Source organism: Python bivittatus, unplaced genomic scaffold (genome assembly GCF_059951505.1).
Source record: "Python bivittatus isolate LINGU-HERP-01145 unplaced genomic scaffold, Pbiv_v1 ctg000330_np1212, whole genome shotgun sequence".
Lineage (NCBI taxonomy): Eukaryota > Metazoa > Chordata > Lepidosauria > Squamata > Pythonidae > Python > Python bivittatus.
The window spans coordinates 63,213,906-63,233,569 of record NW_028277058.1 but is presented as its reverse complement, the minus strand read 5'-3'; the positions used below and the strand labels follow the sequence as shown (position 1 = coordinate 63,233,569).

General features: G+C 56.0%; 1 protein-coding gene across 1 annotated transcript; it reads left to right on the top strand.

The window, feature by feature from the left end:
- The first annotated feature begins 13,640 nt into the window (after positions 1-13,640).
- Positions 13,641-17,346, top strand: LOC148216002 (C-type lectin lectoxin-Thr1-like). Its single transcript, XM_088141569.1, has 5 exons — positions 13,641-13,698; positions 14,647-14,744; positions 15,287-15,424; positions 16,573-16,687; positions 17,273-17,346. Exons 1-5 carry the CDS (start codon positions 13,641-13,643, stop codon positions 17,344-17,346), a joined length of 483 nt encoding a protein of 160 aa, XP_087997695.1.
- Positions 17,347-19,664: the final 2,318 nt, after the last annotated feature.

The window sequence follows — 19,664 nt, the reverse complement described above, 5'->3', positions numbered from 1 at the left end:
GAAATATAAATTGTACTGTAAAATGTGCCAATCCAATCCTGGCTTTGTCTGGACTTACATATGTTGCGCTTGAGTAAACCTCTTTCCTGAACACACGTGTCACGAGAGTTTCTCTGAGACGAACGGGGTAAACCTTACACTCCTGAGGTGACTGCAGTCGGCCTCGTGAGTTCCTCGGGAATCTGCTGAACAGAAAGACCATCGTTAGCTGCTCTTGTAGGGGAGGGGACTCTTCTTCTACTTGCAGGCGTGAAGCATTTTTTCCCCGCAGGGCAGAATCCGTTGCCTGCTTTCAAACGCCCGGTGCCTTCCTTCGCCCCCGCTTTTGCTCCCGTGGCCTCAAACTCCATTTCCCCCCGTCCTTTATTCTGGGCAGGCGGTTTCCCTTCCTCACAGGAGGGAAGGTGACCTTGTGCATGGTCAGTTGCGCCACTCCCGGCCTCTCCTGCTGTGAGGCTCGTTTCCGGTCTCTCTGGGCCCAGGTGGAGCAGCCCTCCGTGGAAGCAGCGGTCTATTGCATCCCCCTCCCCCCCCACATCTATGCCCAGTAGTGCCAAGTAATCTGTGGTTATTATTACTTTTCTTTAAGTACACCAATGTCCCTGGGCACTCTCGGGTCTGCTCCGGCAGCTCCCTCAGTCGCAACCACCAGCAGGAAAGCATCAGGGTCCGCCTTCCACGCGTGGAGCGTGCGAACCTTCCCTCCTGGGGGATGTGTGGATATTGGGGTGGAGTAGGTGGGGGTCGACACACTGTTGCTTGAGTGTCAGGATGGCTTGATCCAATAGTGGTCTCCACCCCTTCAACGATTTGTGGCCAGACAGGGGGCGGGTTCGCTGCTCTGGAGGCCTCACCTGGGGAAACCCAGTGCAGGATCCCAGGAGATCTCCAAAAGACCGGCTTCGGCTCACGGTGCAGAGAGTGGCCGCGTCCCAGATCCAGTGGATCACCTTCATAGGGATCCTTGAGCCTTGTTGGGATGAATTCCCTGATCATGCGGCGTAAGATGAAGCTGCCAGGCTGGTTCTTACTGCCACAGGGAAGACAAATTACGGGAGGTTAGCACAATGGTCGAAATGCATTCCCAGAGAGCAGGCCCCCCGCTGCGAAAGGGTGTGGGGGAATGCCAGCAGCCCTGAGGCAAAACCTGGACTGCTCCTCACATTTCTATTGGATGAAAACATTATGATATACTTCAACTGCTAAGGACTTTAAAACCTTCTCATTCCTAATACTTTCCCAGAATGAGAACTTGAAAAGCTGCAGAGAAGGAATCTGCATTGACATCGGAATTCACAGAGTGCCTGGACTGCTTCCAGAGCCAAAAGTTGTTAAAAAGTTTTTTCTTTTGTTTTCAGATAGACCACACCTGTCTACGGAGGCTCTGTCAAGTATCGTCCTAAACGTTGTTTCCCTTTAGTTCATAATACCCGCATTGAGGGACAAAGAGGAAACCTAGCAAACTTTCCTGATAACCCATTTGGTTTAAAAGCAAAACGCACCAAGACCCCCTTTAGGGCCAATGCTGGATTCTTGCTCCAAAGCAGAGAATGAGATTGCTAGCAATGGAGGTGAACATGTGCAGCTCGGGGTTGAACTGTGGAGTCCTTGGGGGTCTCTGAGCTTGGTTCTTTTCTTGCAAACGTTTCGTTACCCGCCTAGGTCACATCTTTGGTGCTAAAATGGGAAGGGGGTTGCTCTCTGTTTATCTGCTGTGGCCTGCCCTGCCAGTGTTGGTGAGGCTGGGGGTTTAGTTTCATTTTATTTTGATGATGGCTGGTGAGGAGATCTTCTGGTCTTTTGTCTTCCTTTCTATTGTCTCTTTTGAATAGTGTGCAGATGCTGTTTATCTCTGCGTGCCTGTCGATGGCCGCCTTGTCTGCACACCAACCTTCCAGGAATTCCCTCGCATTTTTGGATTTAGCTTGGTCTAAGATGCTGACCGTTTCCCAGGTGAAACTGTGGTTGAGTCTGTCCGTGTGTTGGGAGATTAAGGCGTTTCCATCGCGTCTTCTGACTGGTAGCTGGTGCTCGTGGATGCGCCCTGCCAGTCTCCTGCCTGTCTGTCCCACGTAGTGATTGTTACAGTCCTCACACTGCATGTTGTAGATGGCTCCTGTTTTTCCTTCTTGGGCTAGCGGGTCTTTTGGTTGGCTTAGGACGTTTTGGAGGGCTTGAGTTGGTTTGTGTGCTGCGGAGATGCGATGTGGTTGTAATAGTCTGTGGGTGGTTTCTGAGACGTTTCTGATGTGTGGCAGTGTGGTCCTTTTCATAGCTTGTGTTGGTTGTATTGCAGTAGGTTGAGCGGCCAGGCACTTTTTGATAAAGCTGCGTGGAGATCCATTTTGTTGGAAGATGTTGTGTAGGCGGTCTGTTTCCTTTCTCTGCTGTTGTGGGCTGCTGCAATGCATTTGTGCTCGCTTGAATCATCCTCTTCCACAGCTCCTCTTGTGGGAGGTCGGGTTGTTGCTTTGGTAATAGAGTACTTGATTGTGTGGGTTGTCTTCCTATAAACTTGGGTTTCTAATTTAGTGTTGTTTCCTCTGCTGATGTTTATCAGTCAGCCTGAAGGACTTCGTGGCTTTGGTTATTAAGGGCTTAGCTGAGAGTAACAGCTTCCTTCATTTGAAGAAAACACAGAAATGCCAGAGTAGGAGCCTTCTGTTCCCGAATCAGCCAGCCAGTCCATCCATCCATCCATCCATCCATCCATCCATCCATCCATCCATCCATCCATCCATCCAACCATCAACTCTGTGTGCACACAGCTGAGCAAACGTCTGCGCTGCACCCATGCTCAGATCTATCAGGAAGGACCTGACAGGGAAGACAGAAATATCTTGATTTGCCCATCAGAGCGGATAGAGCCCTGCTGGTTCCTCTGGTGTGGAAGAGCAATGGCCCGAGGCAAGGACAGGCTGATCAGTCTGGTTCAGTCCCTTGGAAGCTGGTGAGTGCCAGTAGGCTGTTGGGGCATCTTTGGAGGAGCAAGCCAAGCTCTGTGTCCAACCTGAGGTCTGAAGAGCGACCAAGCAAAGCTTTTCTGCATTGGCCTCCAAGGCCCTACCCATTGTCCACTAGGTGTATCCTCTCCAGGAACCCCATCCCTCAGTGCCCCATCATCCGTTGGTGAATGTTGTGGCCGAGGGAGAACTTGAACCAGGGTTTTCCTTCACCTTTGCACCACACTGGACATTGAGTGTCCTTGACTTGTCAGTGCTGGACATTGAGTGTCCTTGACTTGTCAGGTGCCCAGGAAGCTGCTGGGTGATCTTCTCTGGGTCTCCCCCAGGGAGAGTGAGAGGAACTTCACTTTGGGGGAGCAAGCAATGGAGGTCTATCAGGTGGGACAGGAAGCAACTGGGATCAAAGGCCTGACCTAGAAGCCCTGTCTTTTGGACTCCCTTGGGCTCTGCTTGTGGGGGGAAAAGCACCCCTTTTGAATGAAAATTTTCTACCTCCCCGGGCCAGGGAATAATGGATACTGGACTGTAAGAAAGCTATTAAGGTGGCTGTGGAAGAGACACTCTCCAGGCATGCCTGACAGTTTAAGCAAGTTGGGGAGTGCAAGGCCAAGATGATGCTCTGACAGATTCCTAACAGCTGAGTATCCAGGGCCAAAGAATGACCCCTGGTGAGATAGCTCTTCTGAGAGTGCACACTTCACTCCAGGAAATTGTGATACAAAAACACAACAATGCACAAAGACTGTGGGTGTTTTGTTCCCACCACATTTTGCAGAGGCCCCAGAGACCCTCCCCCTAAGCCCTCTCTCTGCGCAGCGCGTGATCGCCACGGGGGTCTGGCCGGGTCTGGCGGGGGCCGCTCCCTTGGTGGTGGCTCGGTGGCTAGGATGTCCAGTAACTGGCGGAGAGTGGGAAGGGGGCAGTAGGGGGCTGGGCCCAGCCCCACAGACCTCACTGCTGGAGGCCCCGGTCGGGGGCCAAGGCGTAGTTGCAGTGTAAGGTTTGCCCCGTTCGACAGAGAAACTCCCGTGACACGTGTGGTTCACAAAAGAGGTTTACTCATGCGTAATGTAGCAGTCACAAGCAAAGCCAGGACTGGCTTGGTACATTTGCATCACTCGTTATATTCCCCCCTTCCCGTGCTTTTTTCGCCCCGCGATCGCGTTACCGCTGCGGATTATCGGCCCCCCTATAATCCCCCTTAATTGTCCATGATGGTAGGTTCGGCCATGGTCCACTGTCCTTGATTGGCAGTCCCCCCCGGCGTGGGTTGGTCCCCCCCCTTTACGTGCAAGCCCAAGGGTTCTGCGTTGCGTGGCGATCTTGTTTCGCTCCCTGCGGCCCCGTTCACTGTTGGCTCGCCCCGTTATCAGTGTGGAGTTAAAACGTCCGTTGTGGTTTTCCTGTTTGCCTGGGCGCAGGTGGCCCATTAATTAGCGGCGCTTTCAGTTCCTCTTTCCCTTAGCTAGCTACCACCGGTGAAGTTCGTGCGGTGCGGCTGCAAGCTTCCCCAAAGCGCCGTGCCAGCCGAACCTGACATACCGCCCCCCTGAAAACAAATCCCCCCCTGACTTTATTTCGGTTTCCCGGGGTATTTGTTGTAAAAGTCCTGCACTAGGTCCGGCGCTCTTATGTGGGTTTTGCTTACCCATTCGCCGTGGGACTTGGGAAAATGTTTCCATTGCACTAGGAACTGGAGCTGCCCCTTGTGCCTCCTGGCGTCCAGTATCTGGTTGATATCGAAATGCTGCTCCCCACCGACCATGATGGGTGGTGGCACCCCCTCTGCCTTGTGCCAGGCATTCCCCGGCTGGTGCAGCTTTAGCAGGCTGCAGTGGAACACCGGGTGGATCTTCCCGAGCCTTTTGGGAGCGTCAGCCTGACGGTTACCGGATTGATGACCTCTGCGATGGGGAACGGCCCCACGAATCTCGGGCTGAGTTTCTTCGATGTCTGGTGTGTCTTTACGTTTTTGGTTGACAAATACACCTGGTCCCCCACTTTCCACTGCCCTCGGGGAGTCTCTTGCGGTCCACGTGTTTTTTGTAGTCGGTTTTGGCTCTTTGCAATGCTGTGTGCGCCGCCCGCTGGGTGGCGTCGATTTGGGCGAACCAGGCGTCCAGGGAGTTGATTTGGGATGCTGGCTGAGGCAACTCCGGCAAGGGGATGAAGTCTCTCCCAGTGGCTACTTTGAATGGGGAAAAGCCGGTACTTTTGTGGACGGCGTTATTGTATGCTACTTCCGCGAACAGCAATAGCTCCGCCCAATCATCCTGTTGGTGTCCCACGTAGCAGTGTAGTTACTGTTCGAGCCCCCCGTTCAGGCGTTCCATGGCTCCGTCCGTCTGCGGGTGCACCGCGGAGGAAAGGGCTTGCTTCATCCCCACCCGCTTCAGGAACTCCCTCCAGAACCGCGCGATGAAGTTGCCGCCCCGATCGCTGACGACCCGTCAGGGCGCGCCGTGCAGCCGGTAAACATGCTGCACGAACAGCCCCGCCAGCCTCTCCGCCGTGGGGACTCGCCGGCATGCTACAAAGTGCGCTTGTTTGGAGAGTAAGTCCGTGACCACCCAAATGGTGGTCTTCCCCTTACTCTCCGGGAGCTCTACTATGAAATCCATGGCGATCTCTTGCCATGGGCCGTCGGGGTCCGCTACCGACTGGAGTAACCCCCTAGGCTTGCCTCTAGCCCCTTTCGCCATCGTGCACACCGGGCAACCCCCCGAGTATGCCTCCATGTCCTTCCGGAGTGTTGGCCACCAGAACTGCCGCCGAATTAAGTGGAGCGTCTTCACGAAGCCATAATGCCCCGCGTTCCGGTTGTCATGGGCTCTTTCCATGACCCCCCATCGGCACTCTTCGGGCACGTACAGCTTCCCTCCATGCCACCACAAACCCCCTTGGCTAGTTAGCATGTCTCGGTTTTGCTTGAGCCAAGCATCCCGCTCCGCCGCCTCCGCAAACCCTTGCTTTACCTCAGGCACCGCGTCCCGTCGCTCCCCCTTGGTCTGGCTCCGGGTTACCGCCTTTGCAGCCAGCCTGCTGGCAGGAATGATGGAGTCCACGATTTCCTCTCACAGGCTGGCGTGCTGGGGCATGTGAGACAACCCATCTGCCAGGAAGTTACGCTTCCCGGGGATGTGTTTTAGGGTGAAACTGAATCTCCCGAAGTATTGGGATCAACGCGACTGTTTGGGGGATAGCTTACGCGGGGTCTTCAGGGCCTTGAGGTTCTTGTGGTCCGTCCACACCTTGAATGGTTCGGCTGCCCCCTCCAATAGATGCCTCCACGTGGCTAGCGCCCACTTGACCGCATACGCCTCTTTCTCCCACACCATCCACCTTCTCTCCGTCTCCGTGAATTTGCGGGAGGCGTAGGCGCATGGGTGGATGGCCCCCTCCGGGCTGGGTTGGAGCAGGACTGCCCCCGTTGCCACATCTGACGCGTCTACTTGGATGATAAACCGCCGATCTGGGTCGGGATGGCGCAGGATCAGCTCCGCTGTGAACCGCCGTTTTAGCTCCTCAAACGCCCCCTGGCATTCCGCAGTCCATGCGAGTGCCATGCTGGGTTTGGGGGGCTTTCCGCTGCCCTTCGTTTTTAGTAAGTCTGTCAGGGGAAGAGCGATTTGGGCGAAGTTCGGGATGAACTGCCTGTAGAAGTTCGCAAATCCCAAGAAGTTTTGAAGTTGCCTCCGGGTTCGTGGCACTTCCCAGCCCAGGACATCTTTCACTTTCGCCGGGTCCATCTCAATCCCCCGACTGGATATACGGTAGCCGAGGTAGTCCAGCTGCTCCCGATGAAACTCGCATTTTGATAGCTTCGCGTACAGCTGCGCCTTCAGCAGTCTCTGGAGCAACGTGTGCACCAGGCTCACGTGCTCCGCCAGGGTTTCGGTGTAGATGAGGATGTCATCCAGGTAGACCAGGACGCCCCGGTAGAGTAGGTCGTGCAGCACCTCATTTATTAGCTGCATAAACACCCCTGGGGGCCCCCTTTAATCCAAATGGCATCACGGAAAATTGGTAGCTTCCGAGCGGCGTGTTGAACGCCGTCTTCCACTCATCTTTTGCGCGGATTCTAACCCTAAAGTATGCTTCGCGCAAGTCCAGCTTTGTGAACACCCTCCCCTTGGATAGGTGCGACATTAGGTCCTTCATCAGGGGGAGGGGGTATTTGTACTCGGTGCTGATTGCGTTCAGCCCCCGGTGGTCCACGCACATCCGGAGTGAGCCATCCTTCTTCTCCCGGAATAGTACCGGGGCCGCTAATGGTGACTTCGTGGGTTGGATGAATCCCTGCGCTAGGTTCTTGTCTATGAACTCCCGAAGGGCCCCCATCTCCTTCATTGACAGGGAGTACATTTTCGGTTTGGGCAGCTTTGCCCCTGGCTCTAGCTCAATGGCGCAGTCGCTGGGTCGGTGTGGAGGGAGCTGGTCGGACTCCTTCTCCCCGAATGCCGTCGTCAGGTCTCGATATTGCCGTGGGATGCCACCACTCGCCGTGGTTTCCCCGGACTCTGGCCCTTGTTCCGCAGTCATCCCGCTAGTCGCTGCTGCCTTCCTATGCCTCGGGATCGCCACGAGCCTCCGGGTCTCCGGCACTGCCGTTGCTGCGGTCGCCGCCCGGGTCCCAAGCTCCGTCTGCTCCTGTCTCGTCTCCCCGTGCCTCGGATCCTCCACTTGCCTGTCTGTGGCCGTGGTCGCGCCCGTCGCCACTGGCTGGTCCCGTCTGCTCTCATGCTCTGCTGGCTCCTCGACCCCGAATCGCACCGCCTCCACCGCCCAGTCGACATGTGGGTTCCATCGCCGTAGCCACGTCAAGCCGAGTACCACCGCGTAGTCGGCAACCGGGACCACCACGAACCTTAGTTCTTCCCGGTGACTCCCGATCGTCATCTGGACCGGCTCGGTGTAATACTGAGCTGCCCCCCCCCCCCCCGCCAGCGAGCCGTCTAGCTGGCTGAATGCGATGGGTTCCCGGACGTGTCGCAGCTGTAGGCCAAGTCCCGAGATCACAGCTGGGTGCATCAAGCAGTGGGTGCAGCCTGAATCCAGCAGCGCCCGCAGGTGTGCCTCCCCTCCGGATCTCACCCCCCCGGATGTGTATCCTCACCCAGAACAGAGGGCAGTCCTCATCCCCGATTGGGTCCACGTGGCACGGGTCCCGTGCTCGCACTGGGACGCCTCGTTTCCCGCCGGCTCCGAATCCTCCCCGAAGGACACTGTCTCCAGGTTCGACCACCCCATTCGGCCTCTTTTGGTCACCGCCGCCACTGCACTCTTCCACGGTCGGTCGCCTGCCCTTTTCCCAGTAGGACGCAGGGGCTTTACCTCGGGCCGTGGTGGGGCTCCTTCCTGCTCCGTCGGCCACTGCACCGCCCGGTGGCCTCTGCCTCCACTTCGGAAGCAGAGGTTCGGGGTCTTGGTTGCCTCTCGCCCCCAGGTGGACTGCCGCCGACTGCTCCGCCTCTCCTCTGGGGGTCTCTCCCTCGGCCGGTCCCTCGTCTGGTTCCGTCGCCTCGTGCTCTGTTGAATCTGCCGCCACGCCGACTCTGCCGTTCCAGCCAGCCAGATCCAATCTTTCACTGTGGACGGGTCATCCCACCCCAGCGCCCGCTCTAGGATCTCCGGATTGAGCCCCCTCTTAAAATACTTCACCCTCAGGGACTCCGGCCAGTCTGTGAGCTTCTCTAGTAACCTCCGGAACTCTAAGGCGTACTCCGACACCAACTTGTCCCGCTGTCTGAACTGCAGGATGTCGTCCTCAGCCCGCTTGGCGCTCAATGTGTCCCCGAACCTGTCCTGGAGTGCCTGCATGAAGTCCAGGAAACTCCGCAGTTCCACCGCGTTGGCGTCGTATAGTCCGATCACCCAGCTAGCCGCTTGGCCGTCTAACAGCTTGGCCACGTAGGATACTCTATCTTCATCCCTAGCGAATAGGTGACCACCTCTCTGCATGAAACCCCTGACGTGCGTCAGGAAGTGCGGCAGCTGTTCAGGATCCTCCGAGAACTTCCTGGTGATGCCTCGAAGTCTCAGGGCGTCAGCTGCCCGTCGGTCCACCGACTGGGACGCCGGGGGCGGTACCAGCTGGGTTGCCTGGCTGCCACCCCTGTTGCTCACGCCATCACTCGCCGCCGACGGCCCCAATCCCTGCAGCAAGGTCTGGAGCATCGCCTCCACAGAGTCTAGGCGCCGCTCGATCCTCTCCTCCAGTCGGGTGAACTTTTCATCCCACTTGCGATTCCAGGGCCCCGAACCCTGGGTCATAGTGACCCCCGAGCTGTCTGGCCCCTGGTTCACGCATATCAACCACCGCTCCGTTGCAGGGTCCCCGGCCCTGGCCGCTGCCCCGTCGCTCCCGGGTGGCTCTGACCGTCCCTCCTTGAGTCCGGGCTCCTCGTGCTCCAGCTGACCCACAGATTCCTCGTCGCTGGTCATGCCTCTGTTAGAAAAGGGAAACGCTCCTCGGTGGCACCAGGTAGCGTTAACGGTAAGTCCTGGCTTTATGTAAGGTTTGCCCCGTTCGACAGAGAAACTCCCGTGACACATGTGGTTCACAAAAGAGGTTTACTCATGCGTAACGTAGCAGTCACAAGCAAAGCCAGGACTGGCTTGGTACATTTGCATCACTCGTTATATTCCCCCCTTCCCGCGTTTTTTTCGCCCCGCAATCGTGTTACCGCTGCGGATTATCGGCCCCCCTATAATCTCCCTTAATTGTCCATGATGGCAGGTTCGGCCAGGGTCCATTGTCCTTGATTGGCAGTCCCCCCTGGCGTGGGTTGGTCCCCCCCCCTGTTACGTGCAAGCCCGCGGGTTCTGTGCTGCGCGGCGATCTTGTTTCGCTGCCTGCGGCCCCGTTCATTGTTGGCTCGCGCCATTATCAGTGTGGAGTTAAAACTTCCGCTGCGGTTTTCCTATTTGGCTGGGCACAGGTGGCCCATTAATTAGCGGCGCTTTCAGTTCCTCTTTCCCTTAGCTAGCTACCGCCGGTGGAGTTCGTGCGGTGCGGCTGCAAGCTTCCCCGAAGCGCCGTGCCGGCCAAACCTGACAGTTGCAGCAGGTGAGGATCTCGAACTCCTGCAGGGATGGAGGAGAGAAAGGCATTGGGGGGCCTTGGGGAGCCTTCCTGGGGGGCAAGGGGGGCCTCTCCTCTGCTCCCACCGCACATACCTTGTGGGGCTCCTCGAACTTGATGCATCTGCTGTTCTGCAGAGAGAGAGAGAGCATCTGCCTGGTCAGCCCACAGACCCCAGCCTGGCCCAAGGATGCCCCCCAGCTGAGACCACAACCGAGACCCCTGGGGGACCGCCCCGCCAGCTGAGCCCCATGGTCTGCACGCAAAACCCCGGGATCCTGGCTGGGCAGCCTCAGGATCAGGAAGTTCGCTACGTCTGTTTCGCCTGTGCGATTGCAGGGCAGATCCTTCTTTTGCATTTTGGGCACGTCCAGAAAGACGGCACAAGTCGAGAACCACCTCTGCCATCTGACTTGTGCCCATCCCAATGCAGGTTTTGCCCATGGCTCTCTATCAAAGTCATGTTTCACCAGTTGCATTCCCACCTGCCAGAGAGCCGTTAACAGCAGGTTCAAACTGCAACCCTTTTTCAAGCTGAGATCCGGGCTGGGCGGCCACAGGCTGAGACACAAGAGCAGATGGGCCCAAAGGCCATCCGGACCTTGTTCCCCGGCTGGCCATCCTCCAGCTCCCCACATCCACAGCACCATCGAAGGGGGGATAGGTGACCGCAGACCCCCTTGGAAGAGGCTGACGCAACGCTGCCCGCACAGAGCATTGGACAGAGCAACCAGGATTCAGCACATCATGTGCCTGGTGAGGTCAGAGCCCTTAGGATGAAACTAGGAGGTCATGGGGCCAGACTACAAAGACCATAATTTTTTTCAATAGATAACAGAGGCAGTTTCTTCCCACGAGGTTATTTCGTCTGCTCCCCAGATCTCTACTTGCCCCCCAGGATCTTTTCCCATCGGATGAAGCATCCTTTGGCCTTCGTGGTGTTTATGGCTGAGCCAAAAGTTTTCGTTTCCCTGGAAAAGTGTTTTCGGGAACGGGGCAAAGGCCGACTGGACACCCTGTACGGAGCTGGTGCTTTGCCTGCCCTGGAAAGATAGATTTGAGTCAGGGGCTCCTGGATTGGCCCCCAAATCTCCCGCGCTCTCACCTGATACCTCGGCCTAGACTAACCCTGGTTCCCACCTCGACAACCGCCCGTATCTCGGTCCCTCAGCCAGCCTCGTTTGCCCTGCGAACTCTCTGCGTAATGTCAGACAGGCTGTTCGTTTAACGTCCTCCTTCCTTCCCTTCGAGGCTTTTCCTCTGCGATTGCGAGGAACTCTGGACCAGCTGCGGCAGTTGTTCTCCATACAGGCATGTGAGTTTAACTTAATAGGTGAAATATGCAGGTTTTTCTCATCTGAAACCAAGATCTTGGGGGTAAGAGGAGAATGAATGGGAAAGGCTATGCAGTCCGGAATAAATAGAAAATCAGGGATAGCAAGCGACAAACATTATAATAACCCAAAGTCCAGAGTTATTTTTGATGAACGGCTGTTTAAAATGGTTTCTTCTGCCCATAAAAGATCAATTTCCATCCCATGCAATTTCATGCAGATGAAATCGGTAAGAACCTGCATCCGGAGTCCAGATTCGATAAGCTTTACATGAGCTTATTTTAGGTGGGGCAGAATAGCCTTTCGCCTTTCAGTTTTTGCAGTCTTTGGGGAGGAAATCCACAGTCCCATCCCATATTCTGATGTTTCGCTTCCTTCTCCTCGCGTAAACACGCACTTCTTTCTCTCTCTCTGTTGGGCAGGAGGACGTGAATTGCCGGGAACTCTTAGAAGCTCTCAGGCGCAGAGAAGGAAGAGGGACGTTTGCGGGTCAAACGGAGCAAAGACCCGCGAGAGGAACCAGGCAAAGGAGGGCAGCAAGACCCGTTCCGCCTTTGGGTGCGATGCAGTTCGAGGGGGAGCAGCCCTGCCAGTTCCCCAGGGGAAGAGGAGGAAAAGTCTTCAGGGGAAATTTAGATTAAAATGCACACCATCAAACCGACACTAAAGAAGAAGAGGACCAGGGCAGGGAAGGAGAAAAAAGGTGCAGCTGGACTTTCCTTCCTTCCTTAGTGGCGGAATCAACACGGGGGAGAAACCACATAACTGCAGCGAGTGCGGGAAGAGCTTCAGGGACTGCAGCCAGTTGCTCCCCACAGAAGGGTCCACACAAGGCGGAAACTTATAAAGAGATCAAAACCTTATAACTGCCCGGAGTGTGGGAAGGGTTTCAGGAGGAACAGCCAGCTTGCTTGCCATAAAAGAGGTGAAGGGGGCGGGGGGGGGTGTTCTTCCTCAGCATAATTTGCGTCACACTGAATGATGGTTTGAGTAAACCAGCAAGCAGTTAACTCATCACGGAAAGATGCTTCAGGCTGAGCTCAGGGAAGGGCTGCTCCCACTGCCAAAGGCGGCTTCGGCTGCAATGTCCATATCTTGGTCTGTTCCATCACTTTGGGGACTGGGAGACCAGGAAGCACCAATAAATGCATATTCTTCTGCTGACAGGTATGGGATGGTAAAATGGGGAGGGGGGGAGAGGAGTCCGTGCGCCCGTGTGTGTGCAGACATGCAACGTGACATAGGTGGGTTCATGCACAGCATTTTGCGAGGCGGCACGAGCAGAGTTTCCAGCCGGTCATTGCCGCAAACGGTGTTTGGGGACCCCACCAATCCGCCTTGGACGGTTTGCAGGACTCGCTTCCTTGCTCCTTCTGCTCTGCTTCTTCCCTGGTTTCTTCCAAGGGGAAGGAGGCAACTTTTGCCTCGTGGCACTGGGTGTCAAGGCTTTGCAGTGCTCCCTCTTTGCGGCTGTACAAATCCAGAAGGTGGGTTCCCCCGGCCCCAAAGGAAAGGGGTGGCATGAAAAGCCATTGGGCTGGGCTGGATGGCCTCAAGGACCCCTCTACGGGCAGGATTCTTCCCACGACCCCCATCCCTGCAGAACGTGAGGGTTAAAGTCTGATTACCGTTCCGTTGCGCAAACAAGACGCTTCCTGGTTGCCGGACCAAAACTCCGTTCTGAAGCAAAGCTCCCTCTCCCTCCCTCCTCCCTCCCCTCGAGAAATCCACCCCTCGCCCTGCCTATAAATGCCCCGCTGGCACTGCAGCAGAGACGCCAGCCGCGGAGGCCGAGGGACAGGGGAGTGCCGCTCTCCACCTGGGACCTGGCGGGAGGCACCTGCAGCAGGTGAGCCCGGCTGACTCTCTCCACCAGAGGGGTCCTCTGGGGGGCGGCTGCGGGCAAAGCCCAGGCCCAGCAGGGGATCTCGCGAGGGTCCCTCAGGAAGGGAGTGAGGGATCTCTCGGGGGACCCATGGGGGGGAGAGAGAAAGAGACCCACAGAGAGGGACCCTCCCTTTCTTAGGGAGGGCCCAGCTGTTGCGCAGCAGCACAGGATCCACTGCGACCCGAGCAGAGTCACCGCAGGACCGGAGAGGCAGCAACGGGGTCCGGCTGGGCGAGACAAAGTCTGGGACCCCCAGCTTGGCCCCCGGCTTTAGGTGTGGCCCTCCTTCTCCTTCCCGAGGGCCCTTCCCTCGCTCCGCTTCCAGTTCCCCACTCTTTGCTCCTCTCCGCAGGAAAGGAAGGAAGACCATGGGGTATTTCGCCTTCATGCTCCTGGGCCTGCTGCTCGTGGCTCTCCCCCTAAGTGGTGAGTTCGGGTGGGGTCCCCGCACCCTTGAGGCCAAGGCTCTTGCATCTGAACCCCTCCCTGGTTTGGCCCCCAGCGCCCCAGGGCTGAATTGGCTTTCATTCGGGTTTGGCTGACTGCAGAGTTTAGATCCTGCCTTGGTCTCGTGGCGAAGGGGCCAGGCTAGAAAGCGGGAGACCCCTGAAAGCAGGAGACCCCTTTGGTCCGGCCCAACCCACCTCACAGGGTGGTTGTGATGGGGAACAGAAGAAGAGGGAGGAGTATTAGGCACGTTCGCCGCCTTGAGTTATTTCCAGAAATAATAAAGGTGGAATTAAAAAAAAATCTAAGCCTAACACAATTTGTCTGCTCCAAGATCCAGCGATTTTTGCACAATAAAAGACAAAGGAAAATTAATACAAACAATCAAAATTCCGATTCAGGCTGAACATGAACACAGCTAAACAGTTAAAACCTGGGTGAAAGATCCGTTCTTTTTTCATTAAGGGTAGAGTGAGCCCCCCACCGCCACCCCCCTTGCTAGCGATTGCTCTCCACGGGATCCACTCCAGAGAAGCCCCTTCCCCACATAGGAAACCATGCAGAGGCCAAAGAGGCTCAGCCTGGTTCTGGAAGGAACCCGTTTTCTGGCTTTGCACGGTTTGCTGAAGGGTGAACCGACCGACGCGGCCAGGCTCGTTCGCACAGGACGTGCAGCTTCAGGGAAGTTAACCGAGGCTCACCCAAGCGAGCTTTGGACACTCTGAAACGCAGCCGCTGCGCCTGTAACCCAAGAAAGCCTCAATTTACTGTGGTCAAAGGGGTTGCAACTCAGCAGGAGAGGCGTGTTCTGCAGACCCAGCTCTCCTTCTCCTCCTCCTCCTCCTCCTCCTCCTCCTTCTCCTTCTCCTCCTCCTCCAGCCCCCCTCCTGGCCACCCTCTTATTGGACTTTCTTTCTTTACACACAGGAACTGGAGCCCCAAATTCTTGTCCCTCCAGTTGGTTCACCTACAAGAAATCTTGCTACAAGATCTTCCTGAGAGTCAGTACTTGGAGCAATGCAGAGGTGAGGAGTGCTGTGTGCCCGTGACCATCCCAGCCCAGCCCGGGCAGAGGAGGATCTAGGCCGAGCCCTGGCCGAGCACCCACATCCACTCTGATGGGCTGAAGACCTGTCAAGGGGGCCTTGGAGGGCCACCAGGCTGGGTGCACGAGGAGGCAGCAGAGACCGAGATTTTAGGATAGTCCCAAGGCAAATGTTCCACGGACTCTTCCTCGCAGCCCATTTAAAGGACTCTCCTCTGCTCAGTGAGGACTCCATAGACAGTAAGCAGGGGTAGCGGGGCCGTAGAGTCCACTGGCCCATCACTGATCCTGAGTTCAGTCTGGAGTCTTAGTTGTGGGGGCAAATATTTTAACTCGCGAATCGACGTCAGGAATTGCTCAAGAGCCGCATTGTCCAGCGAGGGCGTCTGCGGGAGGTCAACAAAGTCAAGATGGTGGCTATGATCTTGCGATCAGACGCCTGCTCTTTTCTCACGTGCACAAACACACACGCATGTTTCTTCTCCGCTGAACAAGCGCCTTTCTCTGTTGTCCCTCTTCCAGACGTTCTGCAGGGCCCAGAAGACGGGCTGCCACCTGGCCTCCATCCATGCCCTGGAAGTGTCGCGCCAGTTGGCCAAGTATGTCTCCCGGCATCTCAGCTTTACCAACGTCTGGATCGGACTGAGCACTCCAAATAGAGTAGGTCCCTTTCTGTCGCTGATGCTCATCAATCCTGGTGGCCACTACCTTGGGGGCTGTGGGGCTGGCCTGGGAGGGTTCTTCCTCCCTCCCCCCCTTTCTTAATTTGCGCAGATTCTGCTCATTCGGCCTTTCCTCTTGTGCTCTGTTGCGCTGTCAATCCTTGAGAAATGCTCGCTCCTATAGGAAGAAGGGACGTTTCCCTGGAGTGGAGTTCCTGGTGACTTTGTGAACACAAATGTCATTTCTGGGAACAACGCAGAAGGAGGTTTCCCCACCCACCCCCTCCAGAAAAGTCTCCCGGATGCTTTTCAGTTCCCAAGGGCCACCTGTAGCCCTGGGGTTTTGCTGGTGGTCCCCCACCCAAGGACTCAATAACTTTGATCCGTGTCCTGCCACCAAGTTGGGCGTAAGGCAAAGTAGCTCTCACACTGAGCTGGTGATTTCATGGGCACCTCCAGGCAGTTTTCTTCTGGAGTCTTTTTTCTCTGGATCTCCTGATGGTCACCTATCCAAGCATTCACCAAGTTTAACCCTGCTTAGCTGTTCCAGATCCACTGAGGTTGTGTCAGAACCTGCATCACCCAACTGTTGTTGTTTTCCATTGTATTGCATTCGTTGGGAGTTGGATTGATTTGTTTCTGCCACTTGTAAATAAGGGGGGGGTGGCTGTTAATGGTTGTAAGGGGAGTTGGGAAGCAGCTTAACCATATATGGGCAATTTAGACTGGCTTGATTGCAGGCCAGGCAGGTGGGGCCCAAAGAACCAGGAAGAAGCTCGGGGAGAAGGAGAGAGGTCAACACCAGGTGAAGAGGAGTCAGGACGCCAGGCAATAAGGGGAGGGGGGATAAATAGAGGGAGGTTTACCCAAGGCGTTAGTTTTAGCAATGTTCTGCTTACAAGCTACATGTACCTCTTAATAAAGAAGTATTTATCTGACCCAAGCCTGGTTGTGTGAGAATGCTTCAGGACTGAGAGTTGGACATCGTGGACTTGACAGATTGACTAGGTAGATGAAGGATAGAGAGGAAGAGTTGTCTATTTGGTCGGCCCCTTGAAACCTGCCCACCTTTCATCCCTGCTCCTGGGCCCCCCAGAGGCAGAGCCCCCTCCTCAGTTGGCTAACGTGGCTACCCTGCCATTACAGCAACGATCCTGGCGGTGGAGTGATGGCTCCAGAACCGACTACACACGCTGGAAACAGGGAGAGCCCAACAACTTTCGGCGCGACGAGTACTGCGTTGAGTTGTGGTCCCGGTCAGGTAAGCCGAGGTGGTGGGGAGGCGGCTGAGGGTGGGCTTCCCGCCATGAGGACAGTTTTCCTGAACACCAGCCTGACCTCCGGGAAGGCAGGGGGTCCCGGGGAAGAGCGGCCTCCTCCTGGCCTCAAGACCCCCAACCCCTGCAAGTGGAGCACCCCCACTTTGAGCGCCACCCCGGCCTCGCTGAGGCAATGCGAAGCCTGTCCTCCTCCTGCCAGATCAGCAGACGAGGAGGAGGAGGAGGGTTTGACAGGCAGCCAGACGAAGGACATTGGTTATCTGTCCAGCCCTGCTCTGGGTTGGCACAAGCGCTTTGCAAGTTCTCTGCTGCCCTCCTGTGGCTGAGCAGAGCCTGCCAGGCAAGGTCTGGTAGCCGTGGCCTCCCTTGACGGCTAGCCAGTTCTCTGGGTGGCAACCCCCGCTGACAGCCAAGCCCATTCTAGCCGACTGGGTTCTCCACCTGCGGTTGCCACGGCCTGGCATCCTCACGTCCCCCCACCAACGAGGCCAGAGCCAGGGAAATGCCTCTTTGGGACTCTGATGGAGCCACTGCGAAAGGGACCAAACCTTCTCTTTGCTGCCCAGGGTACCTCTACTGGAATGACAACAGCTGCAATGCCCGGTGCCCTTTCCTCTGCCAGTACCCGCTCCAGCCCTAGAGCGAGGGGAAGCACCTGGGGAAGCAAGGAAACCCCCCGCCTGCCAAAATCTCTGCTCTACGCCCCACACTCGAGGAATGTTTTTGGTAGCTCGGGCGAGATGTGGCTGATTCGGTTGGGCCAGAAGGCCGAATAAATTCTGTCTTGGCACGAGTAGCCTGATTTATTCTGCAGAGCCAGGAGCCTGTGGCGGTCTGAAGCGCAAGACCCCTGAGTCTTCTGCCTGGCAAGGCGTGGCGTTAAGCGGGTGGGGGGGCTTGTTCAGAAGGACCACCCATTGAGGCTGCAATGCTTTACGGCACGTCCATCTCATTTGACCTGGAGAGCCGGAATTGAGTTTGGTGGGAGAAAAATATTCTCTTTCACGTTCCTGTATCAGTTCCCTTCTTCGGTGGAAAAGAATGCACTTTTCTTCCCAAGGAAAGGAGAATTTGGACTAAATTCTCTGGAGGGATGTTGTTGCAGTCATTTACAATGAACCCCAGCCCCGTGTGGGAATATCCGATCTCTGACGCACCCTGCTCTTTCTCCAACGGTCTTCAGCCCCCCTGCTTCCATTCAGTCCCCGGGAAAGTCTCTGGCCTCGCAGGGTGTCTTTGGAGGAGTCAAAAAAGTCAAGATGGTGGCTGCTGCAGAGTGAAAAGAGGCAAAGCTTTCAGGGTGTAGGGGTGGTCACCATCTTGACTTTTTAACTCCATCCCTGCCCCAGAGAGAATTCCTCAGCTGGGGGGATTTATGAGAGTCGCAGATATTCCTCCACTGGAAACGGGGGGGTGGGGGGTGGTCTCCTTCTTATCCTCGAAAAACAGTGGGTGACACCCAGTGGAAAAACTGGGATAACATCCATGCAATTCTTGGTCTCCAAAAGGCCACGGGACGATTGACCAGACCAGCCTCAGTCGCCAGAGAGAGGCCATAACAGGAAAGGCGGCACTTCCCGTGTCTCCGATTTCTTATGCCTTCGGAGTTTCCGGGAGACGGATGGAGAAACTCCGCAATGCCTTTTTTGGGAATCCCAGGTCAATACGGACACCCTCCCACCCAAAAGGAAAGCCCCTTGGCAGCTTTGGGACACGTGGGCCTCAGCCCCCAGGACTCCCCAGCCAGCCTGAGTTGAGGTCCGCGTGTCTTAAAGCTGCCGAGGTCGAGAAGCGCTGCGTGAAAGGAGTCAAAAAAACCGAGCAAAAGCCAAAGAGAGAAGTCTGGGTAGCGGCCTGCACACGTGCCCTCGCCGGTGGTGCCGATCCTCTCGTTTCACAGTCCCGGCAGCAGTCGGCTGGAGGTCGGCTCCTGCGCAGCGAGCCTTTCCTCGGGTGCAGAGCAGCTGAGAGCGAAAGTCTGTTCTGCAAAAGGGGCCGGGGGCTTCTGAGCAATCCGCATCTGCTGCGGGACTGGGGGGTCCGCAGGGTGTGGTCCGACGCACCTGGCACGCACAGAAAACAGGTGGAGCTTGGACACAGTGTTCCTTTTGCCATCTGGACTTCTCCTACCACATCCTACGGATGCCCCGCCAAGACCTCCAGTGTTTATTTATTTATTTATAAATCAAATTTATATCACCGCCCAACTCCCTCACAAGGAGGGACTCTGGGCGGTTCACAAACAGTTAAAACCAATAAAAACATAAATAATAAAACCTAAAATACAATTAATAAATGTGATAAAATCCCCAGCGATGGGGAAATTGTTGCAGCCTGCGACCAGATAATATTGGTCAGGTAGGACTAGGGAACCAGCCATCCCCAAACTGGGGATTCCCATCCCCACCCCATACATAAGAACAGAACCAGGTCTTCAGTTTTTTTCTGAAGTCTAAGAGGGAGGGGGCCAACCTCACTTCTGGGGGAAGGATGTTCCAAAGGGCAGGGGCTGCTGCAGAGAAGGCCCGCCTCCTAGACCCCGCAAGATGAAATTCTCTTGCAGACGGGGTGCTAGTATGCCCTCTCTGCATGACCCAGGTGGGACGGGTTGATGTAACGGGGATGAGATGGTCCTTCAGGTGCCCTGGACCCACACCATGTAGGGCTTTAAAGGTGATAACCCACACCTTGAATTGGACACGGAAGCAAACTGGCATCCAGTGCAGCTCATGGAGCAGGGGTGTTATATGCGCTGATCTTGATGCACCTAAAATCATCCGTGCCGCCACATTCTGGAGCAGTTGAAGCTTCTGGATACTCTTCAAGGGTAGCCCCATGTAGAGTGTGTTACAATAGTCTATATGGGAGATGACCAGGGCACGAGTGACTGTTCGAAGGGCCGCTCGGTCCAGGAAAGGGCGCAACTGGCGGACAACCCGAAGTTGCGCAAAGGCCCTC

Coding starts and splice junctions, on each gene's coding strand:
- LOC148216002 (XM_088141569.1), top strand. CDS start 13,641: ATGGGGTATTTCGCCTTCATGCTCCTGGGCCTGCTGCTCGTGGCTCTC. Junction 14,745..15,286: donor GTACTTGGAGCAATGCAGAG/GTGAGGAGTGCT, acceptor TCCCTCTTCCAG/ACGTTCTGCAGGGCCCAGAA. Junction 15,425..16,572: donor GACTGAGCACTCCAAATAGA/GTAGGTCCCTTT, acceptor CTGCCATTACAG/CAACGATCCTGGCGGTGGAG.